Consider the following 24,767-nt stretch of genomic DNA (forward strand, 5'->3'; position numbering starts at 1 on the left):
TCAGTGGCCAGAGACATGGAAAACCTGGCCTGGCCCTAGAATCAGGTGACAATGTGAGGAAGTGAAGTGTTCCAAGGCCAAGGGAGTAGAAGACTTCTCCTTGCTCCCTCAGCTCTTCCTGTCCTCCCACTTCTGGGAGGGGAAGTATCAGGGCTACGGATAAACATACAGGTTTTAGCGTCTCGGGAAGCTGACCCCGAGCCACAGGCTCTTCTCTATTCCCAGAGACTGCACCCTCACCAACCAGCTGACACAGGCGCGACCTCTTCTGAATCTCTATGCTAACGACGTTTTGGACTGGACACTTCTCTGTTTGGGGGCTGTCCTGTGCAGTACAGGAAGTTTAGCAGCACCCCTGGGCTTTACCTCCTAGATGCCAATAGCACCCCGCCCCTCCACGTTGTAACAACTAAAACCATCTCCAGACGTTGCCAAATGTCTCTGGGGGATGACGGGGGACACAATCACCCCTAGCTGAAGACCACTGCTCTAGGTCATGCATAATGAAAGGGCCCACCTCGGGTGCCAGCAGGGGGCTCACAGGGAAATGCGTCAGGCTGGCGTTCAGGGCCCAGGGTGAGTGACCAGCTCTGCTGGGGGTGTTCTGGCTGCCTCAGGTGCTGCAGGTTTTTCCTTAGCCAGCACCTGGTATAGCGTCTGGCACAACCTAGATGCCCAATAAATACGTGTTGAATAAGTGAATGAGGGAATGAGCAGACTCCGTTTGCTTCCTTCACTGCTCTTATCCCAATTGTGACCACATGTGGATGTGTTTTTTATTTATTGCCCACCTTCTCCTGCTGGACCACAGTCTCCACAAGGCAGGGATGACGGCTGTTACACTCCCCAGTGCTTACTCACATCTAGCACAATGCCCCACACGCCGGAAACACTCAACAAACGGTGGTTCCTTGAATCAGCGAATGGGAGGGAGGGAGGGAGGGAAAGAGAAAGAGATGCAGAAGGGAGGAAAGAAATGAGGTGAGGGAGAGAAGGGAAGAGGAAGGCAAAAATGAACTGCAGAAAGAAGCAACATGTTCTGCTGTGGCATTTTCCAAAACATGATACATGTCCCCTGCCAGATGCCTGTGAAATGATTTTAGGTCATTTTTACCATTTTCATGGGATAATCTATGTTAATTAATTATGACAAGTGATACTCTTTCCATTTATGATAGCTATATAACATTTCTTTATAAAATACATATAATTAGGTAGATTTGGGGACTTGATTGAAAAAACAAAACTAAATCACGGTAGAGCGGGTATCTGGGTGTGGCAAATTCCGTGACTGAGGCACGCCAACTCTGAACTGTGGGGCATTCTGATGGGCGAAAGGAGCCAGGACCGGAAGTCCAGATTCCTGGGCTGTCATGGTCTCAGCCCAGCGGGGTGACCGTTCCCAGGTAAGCTGGTCTGCTTACCTTCCGTGCACCCCAGCTCCCCCAGCATTCCAAGGGGGACAGGTAACTTCACTTACTTGCCACAGTACAAGTGTCTTACAATGCAGCAACGGGTATGCTGAGCACGTACTAAGCACTGTCACCTGTGAGGGACTATTTGTTGGCGGGGGGTGGGGGGGCAGTCTCTCTATTACATCTGGATCCAGCGTGGCCACAGGGATCTTGAGGGGACGCATCGTTTTTGATCAGCAATGCTGTCACGGACACAGGTGCGCAATGCCTCCCTTCCCTCCCCCACTGGAGGCCCCGGAGGAAGACAGGCCATGGGTGCAGGTAAGGAAGGAGGGTCCAGCCCCCAGAGTGCAAGCAGCAGGGGTGACCCCAGTGGAGCAGGGGTTGGCTCTGACCCCTCTACAGCACTGGAGGACCCAGGTGCATGGAGCCTTCCTCGGGAAACACAGACATGGTGTCCCTATCCCACAAGAACAGTAATTTGTCCCAGACCCCATTTCTGGCAGGAGCGGGTGCAGTGGGCCTGAGCTCCCAGCGGTGACTGCTGTCCGCCCCTTCTGTTCAGCAGTGAGCAGAGGTGGGACAGAGAGAGAGAGAGAGAGAGAGAGAGAGAGAGCGCGCGAGAGTGAGAAAGGAGGAGTGGGCGGGGAGAGAGAGAGGTGGGAAAGCCAGGGGAACAGAAAGTGGGTGAGGGCCAGTGACTCACAGCTTTCAGGATGCTGACGGCCTCCTTGCTGAGCCAGACCGGGTAGAGCACGTCGTCATGGAGGATGGACTCAAACAGATCATCCTCGTTGTCGGCCTCGAAGGGGGGCTGACCAGCCATCATCTCGTACATCAGCACCCCCAGGGCCCACCAGTCCACCGAGGGGCCATACTCCAACTCCTGCAGGATCTGTTTGGGAGACGGGCAACGTCAGGGTCCACCGAAAGCTGCCCTCCGTGGCTACACCTGCGCCACCAGCGCCCGTGGGAAGACGCGCGTCTCTATTTCCAGCTTGCTCCTTTGTAGGGCGGAGCTGCCTTACATAGAATTAGGTTCTAAATCAGCAAGTTGAGTGAAAATTGAGTTTGGGAGGCACCATGTTGGGGGCCAGCTTTCAAAAACCAATACCCACAGTCTGTCTTCCAGGGGGAGCAGACTGTTTCTTTGCCTGAGCACCAGATGAAGTTCCTGACTTGAACTGAGGGCCACGTAAAAAGCTGTGCACATTTTTGACACTAAAATTGGGGTGAGTGCGTGCAGCAAATTTGGGGCTCCCATTGCATGCTCAGCCCAGGGCACAGCTCACTGAGTGGAACGGTGAGCGGAATCTTAGTCCTCTTTAAATGGTGACAATGCTGAATTTAAGGAGGCCTGTGCTCTTGGAAAAGAAACTAGAGTTAATAAATTTCCCCACCCACATGTGTTCTAATCATACAGGACCACTATGCTCTTGCATATTCTGAGAAAAGACCCATGACTTTCCTACAGCTCGATGATGAATCCTTGTTTTCTTGCCTCTATAACGCCCCAGACCCCCGTCTTTTTTTTTTTTTTTTTGCAGTACGCGGGCCTCTCACTGCTGTGGCCTCTCCCGTTGCGGAGCACAGGCTCCGGACGTGCAGGCTCAGTGGCCATGGCTCACGGGCCCAGCCGCTCCGCGGCATGTGGGATCTTCCCGGACCGGGGCACGAACCCGTGTCCCCTGCATCGGCAGGCGGACTCTCAACCACTGCGCCACCAGGGAAGCCCCAGACCCGCTTCTTTTTATTTGAGGTGTTCCATAAACATTCTCCCTATTCCAAGATCTCAAATCAAATCCTCTCCTTGGTTGTCTGGTGCATTTTATCTTTGACGGTGGCCATTTTTCTTATCTACGTTCTCTGCCTCTCTTTTCTCTCTCTGACCAAGTGTGTGGAGTCAAAGTCACTTAGGTTACATGCACGTATGACAGGATGCTGAATACTCAACACCACGGGCTTCCTGCAGAACGGTGTGTAAGGACTGCAGTTTTACAAACAGAATCAGAATGTCAGTGCACAAGAGGAACTCTACTCTGAGTCAAGAAGCTGCAGAACTTTTTGAAAAGCAAGTAACTGCCCCATCCCAATTTTTCTTCAGCACTGGCCATGTGCCGGAAGGAGATGGAAGATCAACCAGGTTGCATCTAGTTTCACTCCAAGTCTGGCATTAGATTTCTGGGTGATCTCAAGCCAGTCACTTGACTTTCTCATGTATCAGATGAGGCTCAGATTCTCAGCTTAACCTCACAAGATTAATTAAGGTGGAAGATTTTGAAAACCTACTGCAAACTACAAGGCTCTATATAATTACAAGGTGGTACTAAATCCAGTTTTTCTTCTATAAGGTTTGGTCTCCACGTTTATATAGAATGTAGCAGGTCACTGATGCGTGTTTGGCTCAGAGCAGAAATAATGCTCAGTCAGAGCAAACCAGGCGTGGTACTGCCCAGAGACAGGCGGGTGGACGGGAGGACATCTCTGGCCGCTCTCAGCGCTGTCATTCTATAAAGAATTCCAACAGGTGAAGGCTGTGGAGAAGCACGGCTGGAGTGCAGGTACCCAAGGGGGGTGTACTTTGAGGACTCCCCCCCAAGTAGGCAAAGGCCATTCCAGCTTGCAGGTAACTTCTCAGGTAACTCGTTACAGAACAAGGCTCCAGCTCAGTTCTCAGGTTCTAAGATGGAAGAGGAGGCTGAACCCAAGTATCTAGACTGTCTGGGGTCTACTCAAAATGCCCTTCCAGAGGTTGTAGATTGCTTGGGATTAAATCAAAAGATGGGCAGAAGCATTCTGAAAACAGTAAAAACATGCACTTTTTAGGACTCCTCAGAATTCAGAATGAAAAGGAATGTGAGCAAATGCAGCCAACTTTAAATTATTTGGGGCTGGTAAAGCTGCTGGGTTAGGACCTTTGGTCTCGGCCCAGTGGTCAGCACAGGGTATCTGTAAGGTCAGAGCTACAGGCTCCACTGAGGAGCCAGTAACTCTGCTCTGTTCCAAAGGCAAAGGGAAAGCCAAAGCCCAAGACTCCCTCAACCTTGAAAGACCCAGCGGCCCAGCCTGGCTCACCGTGGTACCACCTCAAGGTCATGGTTATCACCCATCTCCTCCAGAAGGCTTTCCCGGATTTCTCCAGCTTTTCTCCTCTCCTCTGACACCCCAAGACCCTGGCCCTAAGATCTGCCAGGCACTTTCCACATACTACCAGCAGTTGAGCTACTTGTTTCATGGTCAGCTGTCTCCCCAGGGCATCCATAAGCCACCAGAGGGTGGGGGCTCTATATTTTTCTGAATCTACCCCTGTGACCAGCCCAGTTCCAACACTCAGGGAGACTGGCTGCCAGGTGTGCCCACCGTGTGTATCTTCCTGGGCATGCCCCCTTCTCTCCTGGGCTCTGAGGGCCTTGGTGCTAAGGAAGCTGGGTTCTGTGCCTCCTCGGTGTGGTGGGGAGGTGGCCTCCAGGTGGCCCTGCGTGTGCTCAGACAGGATGGCGCTGGGGAAACCACAGAGCAGCCCTGCCCACCCTTCCTCAGGCCCCTCCAGAGCCTTCCTATTTTGGGTGGCATCTTTTCTAAAATTCCCCTTAGGCTTGGCCCTAATTATCTGTTTCCTAATCGCCTTGTCACGGATGGAGCTGGTGAGAAGGGCAAGGCTTCACATGCCATGGGGGGGCACCTGGTGCAGCGACCAACCCCTTGATGGGTCAGAGCTGGGGTAGAAGAGCGGGCACTGGGCCTGATGACGCCAGGCGCTACCCAGGGCTGGCCGCCATTTGACGGGGAGCGGGGGCTGGGCATGGAGAAAGGAGAGGGGCTGCCATGGAGGTCAGCCAAGGGCACACCGTGGGAAGAACAGCCCCAGGGCAGAGCTAATGCCTCAGAACGCGTCTCTGTTTCCGGGGTTAGCCAGGTGTCTCACAACCCCTCCTATTTGAATACAGGCTTATGCTTTCTGAAGCATTTCCATGCTCTAATCTCATTAGATTCTCAAAACAGCTTGATGAGGTGGGTAGGGCAGGAATTATTTTCCCATTTGAAAGATGAGGAACCTGAGGGTCAAAAACATTTTGCCACTTGGTCAAGATCACATGGGGGCATTAGTGGTTAAGTCGGGCCTGGAATCTCAACTCTCAGGACTGTGCTTTTCCCACCCCACCGCACAACCCAACGACCACGAAGACTGTGACGGAGACACCACTGACCCAGCACTTACCGTGGGCCAGGCACCGTGCTAAAGGCTTTAGCGGCGTGATTTCGTTTAATCTTCCCGATGACCCTTTGATAAAGGTAGCGATGCCCTTATCAGCTGTAATTTGCCTACAGTAAGACCAGGGATTTCACTTCGCGTGGAGTGGCGATGCTGCAGTTGGCACAAGTGTAGAATGGGAAGGAAGAGTGTCTAGGGCCCACTCTAAACAGAGACCAGAGTTATTCATTGTGAGTTTCACCAATGGACTGCCTTTTGTGAAAGCTGTGTGGGTGTTTTGTTCATCATAAAGTGAATGTTTATCTTGGGCTGGCTCCTTGACTAGTACACTGGGCTGCCAACCCTTTGACTCTGGCATCAATTCAGAGGGCCTAGGACCAAGCATTCTGATGATAAAGAGTGAACGAGGAAGGTGGTAGAAAAAGCAAGTCTCAATCGAGAGCTCTTGCTTGCAATGATTTCTCCTTGGAGGTTAAATTCCTAGTGTCCCTGCTAAGAGAACATACTAGAGAGACAGACTGAAATCTCTATTCTTCAGATCTTTTAGAAGATGGAGGTTCCAGTGAGAATTTACCTATTACCATCCTTACTCTATGACCCTCCTCAGGCCTCCCCGTGTCTTGTCTGGGCTGTGGAAAGACTCTCAACCGTCCTTCCCTGACCCTCTGGCTTCTGATCTACACTGCTGTTGCCTGTCTTCTTTCTGGGACAGGTCTGATGATGACCCTCCTTCTGCTGGGAAACCCTCAGTGGGTCCACAGATCCTACAGAATAAAGGCCACTTTTCTTGGTCCTTTTTCGTAACCTTGTTCATTACTAAGAGCACTAAGAAATCCTCTCTTCTAGCCACACTATCTTCCTTTCTAAAAATGGCCAAGAATGTTCTCATCGCCTGGTCTTTGCTCATGTTGGAGCATCACAAGTTCTCATTCCTTTATTCATTCAACAAACCATTACTAAGAGACTGACTAGTGTGCCGGAGCTTGGGAGTACCCTGATTAGAAACATAGCCCTGCCTTAAAGGATCCAGAGCCCAGGAATACTGAGCCTCCTTGCCTGCCCCACGCCCACTCCAGTCCTTCTTGCTGTTTTTAGGAATGCTCCCCACTCCATACCACCAAAGGAAATCCTGCTGATTCTCTACAACTCAATTCATCCACCAGGTGCTCTAAGAAACCCCCCAATCCCTGAGGTTACCGTCTTGTGCTGTGTACCTATTTATTCTGCTTAATTCATTGTTTACTTATCTGTCACTCTCTTTAGACACAAAGTCATTTTAGGAGAGCCACCAGCGTCTTAGTCAATTCTTCATCCCCACATGGCTCTGTGTCTAGCAGGTGCTCAAACAATGCCCATTGGAAGGAAATGAAATCTGGCCGTGCTACCCCTACCCACCATGGACAATGCTTAAAGGGGATTGGTACTTCCTTCTCATCTCACATGTGTCAGAACACTCAGCACCATTTTTATTAAGTATTTATGACAGACTGTGTCTTAAATCTGAATCATACCACACTAGATATCTCTCAGTCTAGGCAAGACTGACCCGCAGAAACTGAAGGCAAACAAACACTTTCTGATGAACAAAACACCCAAGCAACTCCCATGAAAGGCAACCTACTGGCGAGGCTCACCACGAACATCTCCGATCTCTATTAAAATGAGGCCCAGGCGCTCTCGTCTTCCGGCTCAATCCTGTGTGCCTGCTATGCGGAATCACTGCTGCACTAGAAATGGCAACTACTTCTTGGTTTCACTGCAGGCCAATTATAGCTGATAAAGCTAATCACTGCCTTTATCAATGGCTCTCCTTTATTCTGCTTATTAAAAAAATGAAAGCAATCATACAAGTCAACAAACGTCTCTTGGTCCTAGTTTCGCTGGTAGTTCTGGACTGGGGTGAGAGGATGCTCAGGGAGGGCCTGGCCAGCTTTGGGGAATGGCCTGCTACTCTCAGTTCACCATCATCTCCCCATCACCACCACTTCTTTATGCAGAAATCGCCCCGGAATCCATTCTGGTTTTCCAGAGCCTTCCCCAGCACCGCTGGATGACCCTGGCCTATGGGGATGGACTCAGGCCTCAGCCCTGGCAACAGGTGGAGGCGGCCCTTTGTCCGTGGTCTCACCTCGGGAGCGATGTAGTCAGGAGTCCCGCAGAACGTGGTGGTCGTCACGCCGTTCAGAATCCCTTCCTTGCACATTCCGAAGTCGGCCAGCTTGCAATGACCTTCTGCATCCAGAAGGATGTTGTCCAGTTTCAAATCCCTGTAAGATGGGCCAGAACCACACGGTTAATGCTTCACTCATCCCAATATGGCCTTTTTGAGGTGGAGAGGTATGCCCGTCTCAGGGAACTCTGCTACAGAAAGGAAAGTCTTCAAGGAGGCTTGATCTGCCGACAACCAACCCCAGTCCAGGGCTCCTGCCCACAACGGCCAACCCCCCAAAGTGCCCCCCATTCACTGCAGCCTGAGGGAGGAGCTTCTGTAACCTCAGGAATGTCTCAACACTGCTTTGGTTTAAATAAGTCAGCAGCCACTTACGGAAGCCTTATTGCATGCTGAAATTCATATTATTCAGATCTTGATAAGAGAGAAAGAAGGAACTTAGGCCCCTCCCTTTATCAGTTAATCATGGGGATCAGGTGGGGGGACAAGACTGGCACCCATTGGCACCAATGAAGCACATTGAACCACATAAGAACCAGGCGCTGCTTTACAGGACACGGACTATGTGAGCTGCTGTGTTCTGGGGGCAGCGGGGGAGGGAGACCATTGATGGCTGGCGCAGGCAGGGAGGGCTCCCAGGAAACTGACTCAAGAGAAGCTTGGCTAGGTGGTAAGGTTTGGACAGAGCATGAGGAGAAAAGGTGGGAGGGAGGGGAAGGCCAACACAGTACATGCAAAAGGCAGTGAAGAGACCAGAGAACTGAGTCCCAGTAAATGGTGAGGCAAGGCAGACATGTTGAAACCAAACCCGAAGAGCCCAGACGCCAGGAAGGGGGGTCTGAAATTCATGCTGAGGGGCCGAGGGTAACTGAAGCCCCAGCCTGCACAAGCGCACACGACACATTTGCAAGATCAGTCTCTTAGGGGCAAGAAGGCCAAGCAGGGGAGGGGTCTGGGTGCAGGAAGGAAGGCCCATTGGTTGCAATAACCAGGCCCCATAGAGCTGGGTGGTTCTCAGGCCTCAGCCAGTGCAGCTTCCATATGGCCTATTTTACAGTTTGGGTTTCCCCTAAGATCTCGTATAGAATCTAGGGTTCTGGATAAGAATTCCCCTAGCAAGTCTGCAAATTCCAGACCTGTCTCATATAAAGATCTAGATGGAGGTCCTCACCCTGGGTCTCTCTCAGCAGTCACTCTGGGGTAGGGGGGGCCTTGCAAAGAAGGCCGACTGCCCGGCACACAGAGCAAGAGGGGCCTTTCTCACAAGCCTGCTGGCGTCTGGACTTGAACTCCGGCCACCGTCAGGAATCCAGGCCCGAGTGCAAAGGTGGGGCAGGAAACACTCTAAGGCCAGCCTGTCTTGCACCCGTGGCCCCATTTCCTCATACAGCTGGGACTTCTTGAGAAAAGAGAAAGCACATAAAATGTGCTGCTCCAAGCAAGTGCTTGCGGGCTACAGAAAGAAGAGTGCGCCCGGGCCCTTGGGACCAGGGCTCCCCGAGTCCCTACCCTGGCCACCGTGCGTGGTCAAGGCTCCGCTCTGGCTGGGGGAGTGGAGCAGTGAGGGGAGCATGACTCGGGTGCAGGCGGCCTGGGTTGCAATCACTACTGGGCTGTGGTCCTGGTGCAGTCACCTTGCTGGTCTGTAAGCCCATGTGCTGGCGCGAAGGGTTACTGTGACGAGGTGTGTGAAAGAGCCGGTCTTTGATACCCTAACACCCGCCTCCTTCATGAGGAAACTGAGAGGGAGCCGGGTTTCCTGCAAACGTTTGAGTGGCTGAGAGGCTGATCCACGGCCCTGCTGAGTTAGGGCCCCTTACACGCTCTCCAGTCTATAGAGTTGCCTTTCCAAGACCTACCCTTGCCCACCACGATCACCATGGCAACACCCACGCTAATGGTAACGACAACCTGCGGAAAGCACCTGGTAGTCTACAAACCACATTCGTATTCTAAGCAACCTTGAGAGCGAGGAAGAGCACACTCTGCACGACGGCGTCAGAAACAAGCACAGGGAGACTGGAAGAGGGCAAGTGACCTCCGTAAGGTGGCACGGTGCTGGTGGGACTGTGACCTGAACTCAGGTCCCTGGCTCTGAAGGCTGGCATCGCTGCCTCCGTGTGCTACACTCCCCTACCTTCCTGCCTTCTCAGTGGTGGATGACTTTCAGTGCCAGTCACCAACCCCCAAAATATAAAGGACCCCGCATGCCATCGCTCAAGCACTCTCTTTTAAAGCCTTTGTTATGTCATAGGAAGGACTCGTTCTCATTTGTACAAATGGAATAGATTTCAGAAGATTCTGAGCCAACTCGAACCTTGCCCTTGTGCTGAAAATTGCGACTCAGTGTTTCCGGCCCATCAGGCTCAGCCTTTCCTTCTGCTCGGGGGGCTCCTACTCAGAGCAAGAGAAGGTGGACCATCTAGTTTCTCCCCACCTCCTGCCCTTCTCTGCCTGCCCTGGCCCAGGTGCACACCATCCCTGGGCTCCCTGCCCCTCTGCTCCCTGGAGAGAGAAGTCACTCCTGCTGAAGGCCCAGGGCAGCCACCAGGGCCGAGCATGTTTTGCAGCAGCTGCCCCTCTGCTGTGGCGGAGGGAGGCCCCAGGCCAAAGCATTTCTTCCCACTGTCCTGTCGATGATGCCTGACATCTTCCTTGGAGTCCCCCTCCACTGCCTGTATTTATCTAAACTCCAACTCCCCATGGGAATCCAAGTCCCAAGGAAGAGTTAGTGATTTATGTTCCTTTCCTTTTGTAACAGGAAAGATTAGCACAGCTTGAAAGACCCCTGGGGGCCAGGAAGGCTGCTACTGCAACTTTATTTCTCTGGGCGTCTTCAGTTTCATTTTAAAAAGAAAAATACTCATACCACAGAGACCAAATTTGTCTTGTCCCGGGCTCTAAGTGAGTTCCTGAGTGGGGTTTCAGGGGATGGGAGCGCTCAGGGAAGCCCAGGGCCATGCTTGCTCAGGTGGAGAATGAGAGAGGAGAGAGAATGCCCTTCCCTGCAAGGGAGAGGGGATGGAGCCTGCAGAGACCTTCCCTGCAAGGGAGAGGGGATGGAGCCTGCAGAGACCTTCCCTGCAAGGGAGAGGGGATGGAGCCTGCAGAGACCTTCCCTGCAAGGGAGAGGGGATGGAGCCTGCAGAGACCTTCCCTGCAAGGGAGAGGGGATGGAGCCTGCAGAGAGAAGGTGGTATCCCCGAAGCTCTGCTAGAGGCACAGCTGGCTGAGGGCGGTGGTCCCCTCATGATTTCCCTCCCCTTCTCCTACCAGACACCCCTTTCCCCTCTTGTGTATCCTCTTGGTCACACTTTATACGTAAAAAAGAAAATGTGAATATACATTCATTTCCTCCCGTTTAACTGAATGCAAGCTTGTTATATGCACTCGTTCACACCTTATATTTTCTACTTATATATTGGCTATATTGGAGATCTTTCTGTCTCGACACATGAAGAGTCTCCTAATTCATTTTTATGGCTGTATGATACTCCACCGTATTTTGGGGGGGGCCATTTAAGATGCTTCTAATATTGTGCTATTATAAATAGTGCTGCTGTGATTAAGTTTGTACATAATGACATCTTGTGCATATGTGAAAGTAATTGTACACATATCCTAGACATTTCTGAGTCAAATAGTAAAAAATGTGGATTTTGATGAATGTTGTCAAACTGCCCTCCTTAGAGGTTGAACAGTTTACATCTCCATAAGCATATATGATAGTCCCTGCTTGCTACCATGGTGTGTTACCAAGTGTCTGGTAGTCTGATAGGTAAAAATAGTATTTCAGTATATCCCTAGGTTTCTCTGTTAAGTTTGGGCATTTTTTCCTATATTTAAAACTGATCTGTATTTTTTTTTCTGTGAACTGTTACCTATTTTCCTTTGGTGGTGTTTGATTTTTATTGATTGTTAGGAGTTCTTTCTACATTAGGAAACAACCTTTGTGTGGGCTAAGAATTGCAAATACTTGTCTCAGTTTACTCTCTGACTTCTGACATTGCTTATGCTGGTTTCTGCCAGGCCAATCTTATTTCTTTTGATGTAACTGAATTGATGTTTAATTTTACGGTTTTTGGAGTTTATGTTTTCATTTGAAAGACTTTGTTTTACCCATTTCAAAGTTATAAAAGCATTCTCCCAAGGTTTCTCACTAGTACTTTTAGGCTTTCATTTTATAAACGTTAAGTCTTTGATATAATTGGAATTTGTCCTGATAAAAGGTGTGAAGTATAGATCCAACTTTGTTTCCAGACTTCTAGTAAGTTGCCCCAATCCAATATGTTAAATACTTCATCTTTTCCTCATTGATTGAAATACCACCTTTAATAAATACTGGTATTAAATGTCCATATATATTTGGATTTATTTCTGTACCCTTCACTCTATAACATTGGTCTGTACCATACTTTTTAAATTATTGTAGGTTTAAAATATGTTTTAATAGCCAGCAGGACTGGTCCCCTTCTTCTTCTTTTTCAAAATTTCCTGGCTACTCTTGCATATTTATTTTTCCATACAAACTTTAGAATCATCTGTCTAGTTAAAAAAAAATTCCTAGTGATGTTTTTTATTGGAAACGTGTTTAAAGTTATAAATTAACTCAAGGAGAATTGATCTTTCTATGATGTTGAGTCTTCCTATTCAATAACACTGTTTGTTTTTCCATTTGTTCAAATCTTGCCTGTGTCCTATAGGAGCATTTTAAAGTTCTCTCCTATAGATCTTGTAGTACACTTTTGTTATATTTCATGGCAGCCTGCCGGTTGTCCCAATATTCATTCTCCCTTTCTCCTTAGTGAGAGAATGTTGATTTCTTTTAAGCCATGCACATAGTGATGCAGCTATAAACTAGAATTCAAAGCCTTCTTTAGAGCTGGGCGTGGTTACGTGACTAAGTTCTAGCCAATCAGATGTGTCGAAGTCTCCTTGAAAGGAAGAGCCTTACACTTCTGCTTTCCTTCCTCTATCCTATTGCCTGAATGAGGATGTAATGCCTGGAGTCCTAGCAGCCACCTTCGACCATAAAGATAAGGACCACGTCCCAGGAATGGACTACCTATACTTCCAGATAACATTCTTAAGAAAAAGAAAAACCTGTACTTTATTTAAAGGACTGTTGTCTGGGTTTCATGTGTTAACTGCAACTGAATCTACTTCTAAATAATCCAAGTTATTATTTTATATTTCACATTCCTATTGTAAATAGGAGCTTTCCTTCCATTCCATTTTCTATCTTGTTACACACGTTTGTACTATTGATTTCTGCTAACCATTCTGTGCCCTGCTGCTACACTGAATCATCTTTATTTTTGTAAAGGAGTTTTTCCAGTTGATTCTCCTGGATTTTCCATATCATGTGTAATCAGTGATCATTTTGACCTCCTCCTTTTCAGGGATTATATTGCTAACTTATTTCTTCTGTCTGATTGTGTTGACTAGAACCTTGAGAACAGTACTGAAGAATAACGGTGAGAGTGAGCACCTTTGGTAGTCCCTGATCTTAGGGGGTGGGGCTCCCAGAATTTGGTCCTCAGGCAGAATACCTTTATTATAGCCCCTGTCACGTGGCACCTGGATCGAAGGCTTCCTTACTGTACTTTCTCCACGAGGCTGAGGATTGTGAGAACTTCCATGGAACCTCCCTGACTCCCCGAGCTGCCAGATGTCCAAATGGGCTGTGTGGGGGCTGGAGAGAAGCGGGTAAGGAGCAGGTCATATGCCCTGTCCCTCTGGTCCAGGGTTTCTCACCCTTGGCACGTGGAGCTGGACTGGCATTTGGGCTGGATAACTCTTTGTTGTGGGGAGCTGTCCTGTGCACCGTAGGATGTTTAGTAGAATCCCTGGTCTCTACACACTAGATGCTCTTAGCAATCCCCAACCAAGCTGTGACAACCAGAAACGGCTCCAGACATGGCCAAACGTCTCTTTGCAGGACCTCTGGCAGACAGCTACTTCTCTGATATAAGTCTTAACAGTGATCAAAGCTCCAAGATGGCCTAACCCAGATCATTAAGCCAAACAGGGATTTGGGAGCCATGCACTGGCTATCAGGAAAGGGTGCAACTGCCTACAGTATCCTCTGCCATTTTATCCTAGGAGACAAGAACCCTGACACACCAACCCTGCTGACATCTGCTATCATCAACCACCTTTTTTTTTTTTTTTTTTTTTTTTTTGCGGTACGCGGGCCTCTCACTGCTGTGGCCTCTCCCGTTACGGAGCACAGGCTCCGGACGCGCAGGCTCAGCGGCCATGGCTCACAGGCCCAGCCACTTCGCGGCATGTAGGATCTTCCCAGACCGGGGCACGAACCCGTGTCCCCTGCATCGGCAGGCGGACTCTCAACCACTGCGCCACCAGGGAAGTCCCATCAACCACCTTTTTAAATGTATGAAGAAATGGAGGCTCACTTGCCCAAGGCAAGGCAAGTCACTTGCCCAAGGTCACAGGGCTGGTAAGAAGCAGCACTGAGCTGACTCCACACAGCTGCCCGTGATCACCTTACACCAAATGGAAGGCCCATGAGCTGGAAATCTCCATCTGCTGATTGGACCCAAATTCCTTTGGGCTGGATAAGGAAGGCTTCGTGGTGAGAAGGGGAATACAGAGGCCAAGAGGTCACAGTGGCTGACAGGGAAGGACTGATTTAGATGCAGGATGGTATGACCAAGGCTCCCTTGGGGCAGGAGCACAGATCTCTTCCAGAAACTCAAAAGGCACCAAGAAAAATTCCCTAAACAACACATCTTTAAAAAAAACATTCTGTAAAACCTATGGGGGTAGGGGTGAGACCTTGCAGTTGGTTTTAAGGAGGGAAAAAAAAATGCTTTTCTTCTACGACCAACTGCACTGCTTTATCGGGCTGGAAAATGGGAAAGGGATCTGTGAGTGAAAGCAAAGATCCCTCAAGTGAGTTTACTGTGAGCTGGGGAAGAAATGGTCTTGTCCTGAGGATAAGTAAGGTGTACAGAAGGTCTTCATATCAGGGACATCTGTTACAGATGGGCCGAAATCTGCAGTAGATCAAATTACACTTTTGCTTTTAACAAAAATTTACTTTTAACATGACATGGAATCAGCTATTGCTATCTCTAGAAATGTGTCCACGACAATTTGAAATACATATTTTGGCTCCTAAGAATTGTACGCCCCTGCCCCCCACGGCTATCTATGCACTTAATGGCTATGTCTAAGACGTAGGTGCCTCTATGTTTTGATCTGAGATGCTGGTGGGGGGTGGGGGTCCCCCAACTTGTCTCTTCCTGATAGGCAGTGAGGCAGTTCTGAATCTGAATCCTAACTTGGCTACTTTCAAGCTGGATGATGTTCAGCTGGTCCAAAATATCATTGGGACTCAGTTTTCTTATCTGTAAAATGGGAAGAATACTGCCACGGTTGACTGATGTAACTGACATGAAAGCTCTAGCACAGTGCCTGAGACATGGCAGTTACCCCAGAAAGTCTGTCCTCTCCAGGGATCTCTAACGGTCACTTCTTAAAATACACCTGCCACGTGAGGGCAAGTCACTAGAATTTTTGAAAAATACTTATTACCTCTTACTGTGTATAAGCCACTGAGAGAGACACTGTGGGATGAAAAATAGGAAGCATATGCAACTGTAATATATGAAAGAAAGTGATGACTGATACTTAAATGAAACAGACAGACACAGATAGAGACTGAAACTTTCAGTCCAGTCCAGTGAGAAAAATCACAGATTCCTTTCCACTGGGCCTGGGGAATGACAGCTGATGGGAACACCTAGAGCCCCAGGGGAGAAAACAACTGGGTGGGAGGTAGGGAGTGGGGGGTGGGGGGGGGGGTGGGGCAATACAGGTGTTTCTAATCAGGATTGCTGTGACAGCTTCCAGACCCTTAGTTAGCAAACTTCTCAGGACCTGGATGCCATGCTGGGAATGGGGCCTGAAGGGTTGCTGTGGTTGCAGCTGTAACCTGTCCCTAAGCTCCAGGCTTACACACCTTAAGGCTATCACATGCCTTATCTCTCTTACCACGCAGCCCTGGCAATGAGTAGCATCATCCCCAATTTACAGAAGAACCTGGAGGGAAATAAAGCCTAGGGAGGTGAGCTGGGGCCTGCACTTCAGAAGCTGGGTGAAGTCCTCCATCCCTCCCATAGCACCTCAGCCATCTCAGCTGAAAATTCACCCTTTGCCATTTGTAAAATTTTAGTGTCCCAATTTGACGGCAGATTCCCCGAGAATAAGGGCCAGAAAACTCTTCTGTAAACCACAGAGCAGTCAGCAAAGGGATGACACCCGTGAGACCCTTCACACACAAGAAAAAAGTGAAAAAAATTTTGTTTTGCTTGACTTGTAAACTTGCCCTAAAGGAAGATATCCATATGCTCCTGTCTCCTTCACCCTGGCTCCATTTTTTTTTTTTTTTTTTTTAATGCCCTCACTTCCTGGTATGCTCACCCCACCGGCAGGCTAATTCCACAAAGCTCAGGCCTGAGTGCCACAGAAACGACAGCAAATTCTTCCATTTACTTGAAGATAACAGATGAGAAAGATTACTTCTCGGGATGCCAAGTATTTGGATCACCAGAGAGCAGGCCCTTGGGGCGAGGTTATGAAGGAACTCTGCTTGTTTTTGGACAAGTAGTGGAGACTTGTAAACGACTGTGGTTAATCACATGGGAATCCAGGCTCTTCTGGCAGACGATGTCAAACACTTTCATAAATTTAACAGTATGTTCAAGAGAAAGACCATTTGCCCCTTCAATGCAGTCAGACTCCCCTCAAGGTGGTCGCCAATGCTGGTGACGAGCCATCACCCTTTCTCCCAGCTTTCTCTGTGGCAGCCACCTCCCATCACTCCCAGGAAGGCCATGTCACTCAAGTACGACCCTACACCCCTACGACGGGATGGCAAGCGAGAAGCCTAGGAGAGTGTACCCCTGGCCTCTCCATCAAATAGAAAAGCATAATTTGCTTTCAGAACCAAGGTAAATGATTACAAAATTCTCCGTATCAGTGCTGATACCTGAGAGTTGACGACAATATTTCACTCTGGGCCAGTCTGCAGAGAAATCTTTCTCCAAGTCTTTTCACAGGAAAAGCTCAATCATTTAGGAACAAAATCATAACCACCATTTTTCTTTTTCAAATGCTTTTGCATGCCAGGCTCGTGGGTAAATCTTTTATATGCATTAACTCATTTAATCTCACAAATAGCCTATGAAGCTGGTAAGACTATTATTATCTCCATTTTAAAGACGGTCTCAGGGGTTATTGACCTGGTCCAGAACACACAGGTAGTGAGTGACAGAGTCGGTGCTGTCTGACATCAGCTCCCATGTTCTTAATCACTTTGCTATGTTGCTTGGGGAGGGAAAAAAAAAAAAAACTGTAGCACGTTTTTGCCGTTTTGCGGGATTGGGAACACAACTGTTGCTCTTGGAGGGTGGTTGCTTTTGACTCACAGCAACATGGTTACAAGATGCAACTGATAAGCTAGACACTGCTGTTTTGACCAAACAGATGACCCCTTGTCTGAAGACAGCAGACTTTAAGCTACCACACTGACAGCTGAAAACCTGAGGTGTGAAAGAGCATCCCTGTTCACGGCCAAAATACATAGCCTGGGGCTCTACCTGGGCATTAAGACTTGGAATCACTGCAGGATCACTTATCTGATAGCATGATTTTCCAATTACTTTTTTTTTTTAACCCACAGTACTGAAAGCAAATCCTTATCCTTAATACTCATGGATAATATCCTGACCTCCACTGATGGGAAATAGACCTTGACTTGTGTCCCCAGCAAGTAGGATGGGCTGCCCTGACCATGATACTTACACCTAGTCCCCTCATTCCTCTCCAGGTCATCAAACAACCTGGCTTCGAAATGGCTATTTGGGATTCAGCGTACAGACCAGGACCAAGGACAATGGCGACCTCAAGCAAGCTGCTTTTCTGAGCTTTACTGTCTTCAAATATGAGATATGATGGCTGGATAAATTAATCCCCAAGGATCCTTCTCGTCTAAGACCCTGGGAAGCCAAGGCAGCTGGAGCACATGAAGCTTGAACTTGCAGTCCTAGCTGTTCGACACCAAATGTTTCCCTTTCCACTTTGGAGCAAACCTTTGCCAGCAGGCGTTTTTATACAAAATGTAAATCAGATGACGCTCTCCTCCTGCTTGCATTCTTCCAGGGCGCCCCATGAACTCGCTTCCTAACATGGTGCGCAAGACCCTGTGTGGTCTCCACCAGCCTGGCCTTTTAGCCTCATCCCTCACCCCACCCCCACACAATCCAAACCTGGGGACTGGGGGTGGTTCCCAGATGTGTGAGGCTGTCTCCTGCCTCAATGTCTTGGCAAACCCAGGCCCCACTGGGAGCATCTGTCTTCCACAATGGCCCACGCCATGGGGGCGGGGCCTGGGAATCCCCCCAGTGCCTGAAGCATCCTAGCTTCTCAATACCTGTTGGTCAAAGGAATGAGTGAGTAGAGAAGTGAATTTGTGGATCATGGCCCCTCCAGCCAGATGACCTTATTTTCAGATAATGTACGGAACTACTAAAACATACTATTATTAAAAAATATTAAAACTAACGCCCAAACCATCAGAGGCAGCTGAATCTGATGTTCTCTTGCACCTTCCAATCCATCCTCTGGTTATACTCAGGAAGAACCCCTTTTTGACCCCAGCAACTTCCACGGCAGTCAGACTAGCATCCGAGTGCCTTACTCTGGCCCTGGGGCTGGCCCTTCCCCATCTCATTTGGAGTCACCTTCCCCTTTGTCCAGCCACAGGGGTGTCTGACAGTTCCTCAAGCTCACCGAGCACTTTCCTGCCTTGAGACCTTTGCCACATCGCTGTTCCCTTTCCCTGGAAAACAGACTCCTTGCCATCTGAGTCTCTGCCTCCATTTCCTTTCCTCAAAGACGCCTTTCTTGGCCACCCTGTCTAAAGTGTCCCACCACCACCCGCCCCCGACCCTTCCTGTATTCTCAGTAACCAGGGTCATTTCCTTTGCAGCAGTGATCACAATTTGTAATTACTTTGCTTGTTTATGCCCTTGAGTTTACGGCTTCCCTCACGTGAGCTCCACGAGAACTATGTCTTCGTGTTTGCATCTCGGTCCCCAGAGTCCTGCAAAGCACCTGGCACTCCATGTTTGTTGAGTGCCTGGATGAGCTAATGAGCAGGATCTGTACTAAGTCCATTCTAATGACAGTCTAGTTAATGGCATGACTACAACTCCTAATACATCCGTTGCCTACTTGGCCCTACTACATAATGCTCCACAATACTTACTGAGTTGCCACTCAGGGTCTGCTTTGGTGCTAGGAGGACACTGACAGAGGACACAGTCCCTGTCCTCAAGGGAGAAGTGAACATGAATGAGTCCGGGATACTTGGGATGGTAAGTTCTACACCAGAAGGACAAACAGGACACCACCACTGCCCTTAGAAGGCAAGGGCTGCTGGTCTCGCCTTTTCTGGGCCCAGCGATTTGCAGCTCGGAACCCAGCCAGCACTCTGTCATCACAGAAAGGGCCACTCCAGCTAAAGGACCAAGAGTAACCTTTCTGGGGGCGTGCCTGGAGCCTGGCGGAAGTGGACTATGGAACCCTAGGCAGGGCCCTAATTCCCGGACAGGAAGGCCAGAAAACTAGTCCTCAAGCTCCTCTGTCAGTACGACAAGCTGCCAGAACCAGAAAGTATAGGGCTTCCGTGTGCAGCCACGCAAGAAGCCACGTGCTAAGACAGTGGTCAGCCCCTTGCAGGTCAGCCCAGCCCAGATAAAGAGCTGAGGAAACGCAAATGTAACCCTGACAAGTTGAGGGGGATGTAGGGAAAGCACGTCTTCCTGCAAAGCGGGGGTCACCCAAGTTACTTGGAGGACATCAGAGGCCTCCGGCAAGGCCAGGGAGCTGAAAATGGACTGACCTCTAAAGGACAGAAAACAGATTTTATTATTCTTAAAAAAAGAATTTGTACATTTATATTTGTTTAATTTGGCCACAGAAGGTATTTGCTTTGAGACCAAGTGGCGCTTTTCAGCTGATCAGGGATGTGAACGCGCGTGCGTGTAGGCACACATGCCACTAGGGACAGGTACACGGTGTGTTCATGCCACACGTCTGTTCGTCGGCTCAGGTCGAGGGGGATGCACAGGTCCATGAGGATGAGGCAAGGACCTGTGAAAGCTTCCTCTCTTTCATCAGGGAGGACACATCTGGTGGAGTTTATGAAACAAATACGATTAGAGCTAAGAGTACCTCCAATGCTCCACCTGATAAATATTTACGGGGCACCTACTATGTGCTGGTGAGGTCCAGGTTGTGGAGTGAGGGCAGGGGTCGACCAGTAGTTCAATTTGCATATGCTGAGTCTGAGATGCCTTGGCGACATCTAACTGCACGTGATGGCCAGGTGATGATATATGAAGGTCTGGGCTGGAGAAAGAATGAGTGTGGGTGCGATTTTCTGAGAAGATATATAGTATAGTGTGAGAAGAGAAGAAAGCTAAGACTGGTCTGTGAGCAAGCCCAACGTTTAATGGGTGGGACTTGCAACGAAACCATCAGAGAGGAAACTCACAAGCCTGGATGCCCAGGAGGCCCAAGGAGGAGGGACAATCTCAACCAAAGGGCAGGGCCAGTCACTGCCGTGCTGCTGACGGGTCTCAAGTTTGGTGATTCAGTAGCTCAGAGTTCTTTTTATCCAACTGAGGCCCAGGAGGTAGAGTCCCTTGGCTTTATTTATATTTATTGATATTTTCTCTTTATGCTTTGTGATTCCAATTTAGAAATAATGATAATAGTAGTGATAATAATAATAATAAATTTTACATTTCAAGAAATGACTCGCCAGATCAATAGAGGTATCATGTACCAGGGCTGGCCCGGTGAACAGCTTTAGTAAAGAAAAGAAAATGTCAAACCTGTCAATGGGAAAAAGAGAAGGAATTTCCAGAATTCCACTCAGGGGAAAAAATAAAGCACTAATTCTGCAAGTGACACTGGGAGACATGTCTTTGTATAAGACGGTCTCGTCTCCACATAGGAAGAATCCCCATTCAGAAAAAACCCACTGGAGCTCTGTGTTTTCCAGAAGCCTTCCAGTCTCCAACCAAGAAGGACCTAGCAGCTTCCCCTCCTCCCCGCCTCCTCCAGGTGAGTGGGTGCACTGGCGCCCCAGCTCAACAACAGCCCAGCTTCCCGGGTCCCTCTCTCCACTCCACCAGGCCCACTGCCTTCTGGCTGCCCTCCCTGGCACTCCCTACCTACTGCACCATCTGAAGGGGTACTCAGGATATTTCTTTACTCCCTTCCCTTTAAAACTCACTCTCCCCCAAACTACAAGCCCTTCTGAATGACCTGCAAATCTGTTCAATGTCATTAAGCTAAGGTAGGCATTTATGGCTTGGTACGCAACTTCCCCCAGGAACCTGCACAGACTGGTCAGAAGACTCTGGAGAGCTGGTGGAGGAGATGGGGCAGGGGGCACAGCCTCAATACCACTTCTCAAATCCTGCCTGGAGGGGGCTGAGGTCCCCTCCAGGGCTCTCCTAGTGGCCACCTCCTTATCCCTGCCTCTGAGTCCAGCTTGAGTCAGCTGCTTTTTTTTTTTTTTAACCCTAGGACCATTCCTGGAGCAGGATTTGGATTTTCCTGATGTCTATCAGCTAAAATTCAGAGGGCTGCTTATTCCCTGACTTGGCTGGAGATCACCAGCAGAATGTATCCTCACAGTAGAGCAGGTTGTTTGGCCATAGCTGTGGATGAAATAGTAGTAAGTTACATTCAAGGGAGGGAGGTACTTATAAAAGGTTGGTCCATCTCTGCCTTGGGAAAAAGTGATACCTGGCTTTTGAACAAAGTCTCTTTCAATTACAATCAAGGTCATGGAAGTGTACTGAGGGCATGGGGTACACACACAGAGCACAGCAGACCCTCAGATTTAGCAGTTATAGCTTTCTATTCTTGAGGTACCCTGAGGATCCATGATAAGTAGCAATTTCTACCTATTCAGGGTACATACTTTAATTGGTTTCTTAATGAAGCCAGTGCGTGGGGTCAGCCAGTGGGCCAATGAATGAGCTCAACCCAGTGGAGACAGTGGCGAGTCTGGGAGAGGAATAGTTCTCAAACAGAATGCAAGTGCTTTGACCAAATTAAACACAGGAATGTGCAATGTGTTGGGGATTCAGATCTATGACAAACAAGTCCTCCAAATACTCTATTCTGCAATAAAGAAATCAAGATTTGTGAAATTTTTTTTAGCAAGTGCTGTGGCAAAAACGGAAACTTTAGCGAAAACTAAAAAGGTGGCTAACGTGCTGTAGGATGTGCCCAGGCAATATATAACTCTCAACATCTCTCTTTATATGTACATTTCTATGTCATACTAGTCATGCTATATACTTTATTACATGCATACATCAGTATATATTATTGTATATGTACTTTATTATATATGTAATAAAATATATATCAATATTATGGTTAGTATAGAGAATATCAAATTAATATATAGAGAGACACTGATATATAGAGAGAGATTGAGGGTTACGTGTTACCCTGCAGTGAATATATATTTACACATATAAATATAATATAATGAAGTATGTATGCCAAAAGTAGTTAACATGTAGCATGAGAATGAGCCCAGGCAACATATAACTCTCAATCTCTTTCTCTCATACATTAATCATACTAGATACTTTATTGTGTGTATAATAAGGTATATATAATGAAGTACAATTGGCCCTTGAATAACATGGGTTTGAAGTGCATGGGTCCACTTATACATGGATTCTTTTCCAATAAATATGTACTACAGTACTACACACTCCATGGTTGGTTGAATCCGTGGGTGCGAAGGGCTAAGTTATACATGGATTTTTGCATGGAAGGTTGGCTCCCCTAACCGCTGTGTTGTTCAAGGGTCAACTGCACATATATAGAATAAATATACAGTAGGATTAATACATACCATATATAGAGAGAGATGCTGGGAGTCGTGTTGCTTATATACACACATGCAGTAAAGTATGTCTCTGGTAAAGCTTCTAGTTGGATTAATATATATGACGAATATTTGGTGTGATTATTTGGATATATGTATTTATATTCTATATATTATATGCATATATAGTATAATATATGTACATATAGCATACGTTTTACATAAAATCAGTAGAAGTTTATGTGACTTCTTAGACTATATTTGGAGTTACTGGTCACCTCCCAATTTTGCAACTTATTTTTACCTACTGGTTCATGCTAAACAGGGATAGAAACAACAATTACTCCTGAACCTTCAGAGTACACAAATGCAAAATCTGTCATCTTATCAGGCTAAAAAAAAGAAAATCACTATATTCATGCACTAACAGCTTCAAACAGAAGTTAATTAAACAAATGCTAATTTCCTCATCTGTTGAGAACTGTCAGTTTTTATTGCCAGAGATTAGCTGTTAAGATATATGTATATATACCCAGAACCACATCAGCTCTTTTTTGAAACGTAAATGTTCTGATTTAATGGAAAATTACTGCAGGGCACAAGTATAAACTATAAAACAATTAAAATCATAAATCCAAATGGCAGCAATTCTCAGTAAGTCTTACAACATCAAACTGAGCAGTTGCCAATCTGGAAAGCTCTGCCCTGGGCCCAACAGGTGAGTTGGCTGGAGCTGGGGCCAGAGGAAGGCACAGGCCGCTTCCCACGGATGGCCTCCAGCAAGAACGCAAGGATGGCTGGAGTCCCTGTGGGACAGTGGGATGGTCCGCCCAGGGCTCAGGAGGTTCCAGGGCAGAGGCTGCCCACAGGTTTCTAGCCAGCTTAGTTCCCTTTCATAGAAAAGACCATTTATTCAGGCATTCAAATATTTACTGAACAACTACTGTGTAACATGTACTGTTCTTGGCATAGAGGAAACAAATTCCCTGCCCTGCCCTCACGGAGCTTACATTCTAATGTGGAAATTGACCATCAATTAACATAACAATAAATAGTATGTTAAGAAATGAAAAGTGCTATGAGCATTTAGGCTGAGATGAACTCCGGTCCATGTCCTTGTTTCTTTTCCATTAAGTGACAAGTATTTATTGAGCACCTTCTAAGTGCCTGGGCCTTTGTGAAATGACTTTCAAGAGACAGAATTCTAAGACTTGGCTTCTGCCATCTGCAGGTGGAGCCAGGAGAAAACCCTAAAGACACCACCTCACGTGGATGATCTTATTTAATTCTCTTCCAAATTCTCTGAAATGGGACTACCATCACTCCCATTTTATGGATGACAAAACTGAGACTTATAGAGGGTAAATATCTTGCCTAGAAGCAAGGTGGGGGTGGGAACCAAGACTTGCACCTTGTAGAGCAAAATCCTAACCATGTGTGTCTCCGCTGGCTGGTGGAGACCATGTGCACTAAAGGAGCTCCTGAGAAGCTGTAAGCTTCCCGAAGAAGGAGCCACATCCGCTCCACCGTCCACATCCTTCCCAGGTCCATACTGCCTGCTCCAGTGCACGTGCCAGGAGAAGTCAGTAAACCAGACAGCCTGGTTGTTCTCTCATGCTCTCACTTCCGGATCACCCACCCAAATTTCCAGACCAGAAGGTCTTTGCGTGTGTGGTCATCCAGCACTGACTTCCCAATAATGACATTTCATTGGCTTGTCAATCTTATTTTTAATGGTCTACCAATGATCTAGATTTGGGGCCCTTGGAAAACTGGTTAAAGACCACTGACATAAGGATTAGGGGACATTCACCAAAACAGGGACTCTCTGCGATACCACGTAAGGATTAGTAAGGCAGAGAACCGGAGACCGAGCAGGAGAGACTGTGATGTCTCACAGATGTGAGTTTGAAGATTACTCTGGCTCTGACTTATTATCAACAAGATGTGAGGACAGTGAGTGATCCTCACTGAGCCTCAGGCCCCTTGCCTGTAAAATGGGGATAACAA

The 24,767-nt window shown here is 47.9% G+C and overlaps 1 protein-coding gene across 1 annotated transcript in view; it reads right to left on the reverse strand.

Annotated features, from left to right (window-relative positions):
- PRKCE (protein kinase C epsilon) overlaps positions 1-24,767 on the reverse strand; it is a 510,565-nt gene that overhangs the window by 28,938 nt on the left and 456,860 nt on the right. The window contains exons 13-14 of the mRNA XM_079940859.1: positions 7,757-7,895; positions 2,122-2,310 (exon numbers count right to left, since the gene is read on the reverse strand). Coding sequence (XP_079796985.1) covers positions 2,122-2,310; positions 7,757-7,895 — 328 coding nt within the window. The remainder of the gene's footprint in view (positions 1-2,121; positions 2,311-7,756; positions 7,896-24,767) is intronic.

The sequence above is a fragment of the Stenella coeruleoalba genome (genome assembly GCF_951394435.1).
Source record: "Stenella coeruleoalba genome assembly, chromosome: 13".
Taxonomy (NCBI): Eukaryota; Metazoa; Chordata; class Mammalia; order Artiodactyla; family Delphinidae; genus Stenella; species Stenella coeruleoalba.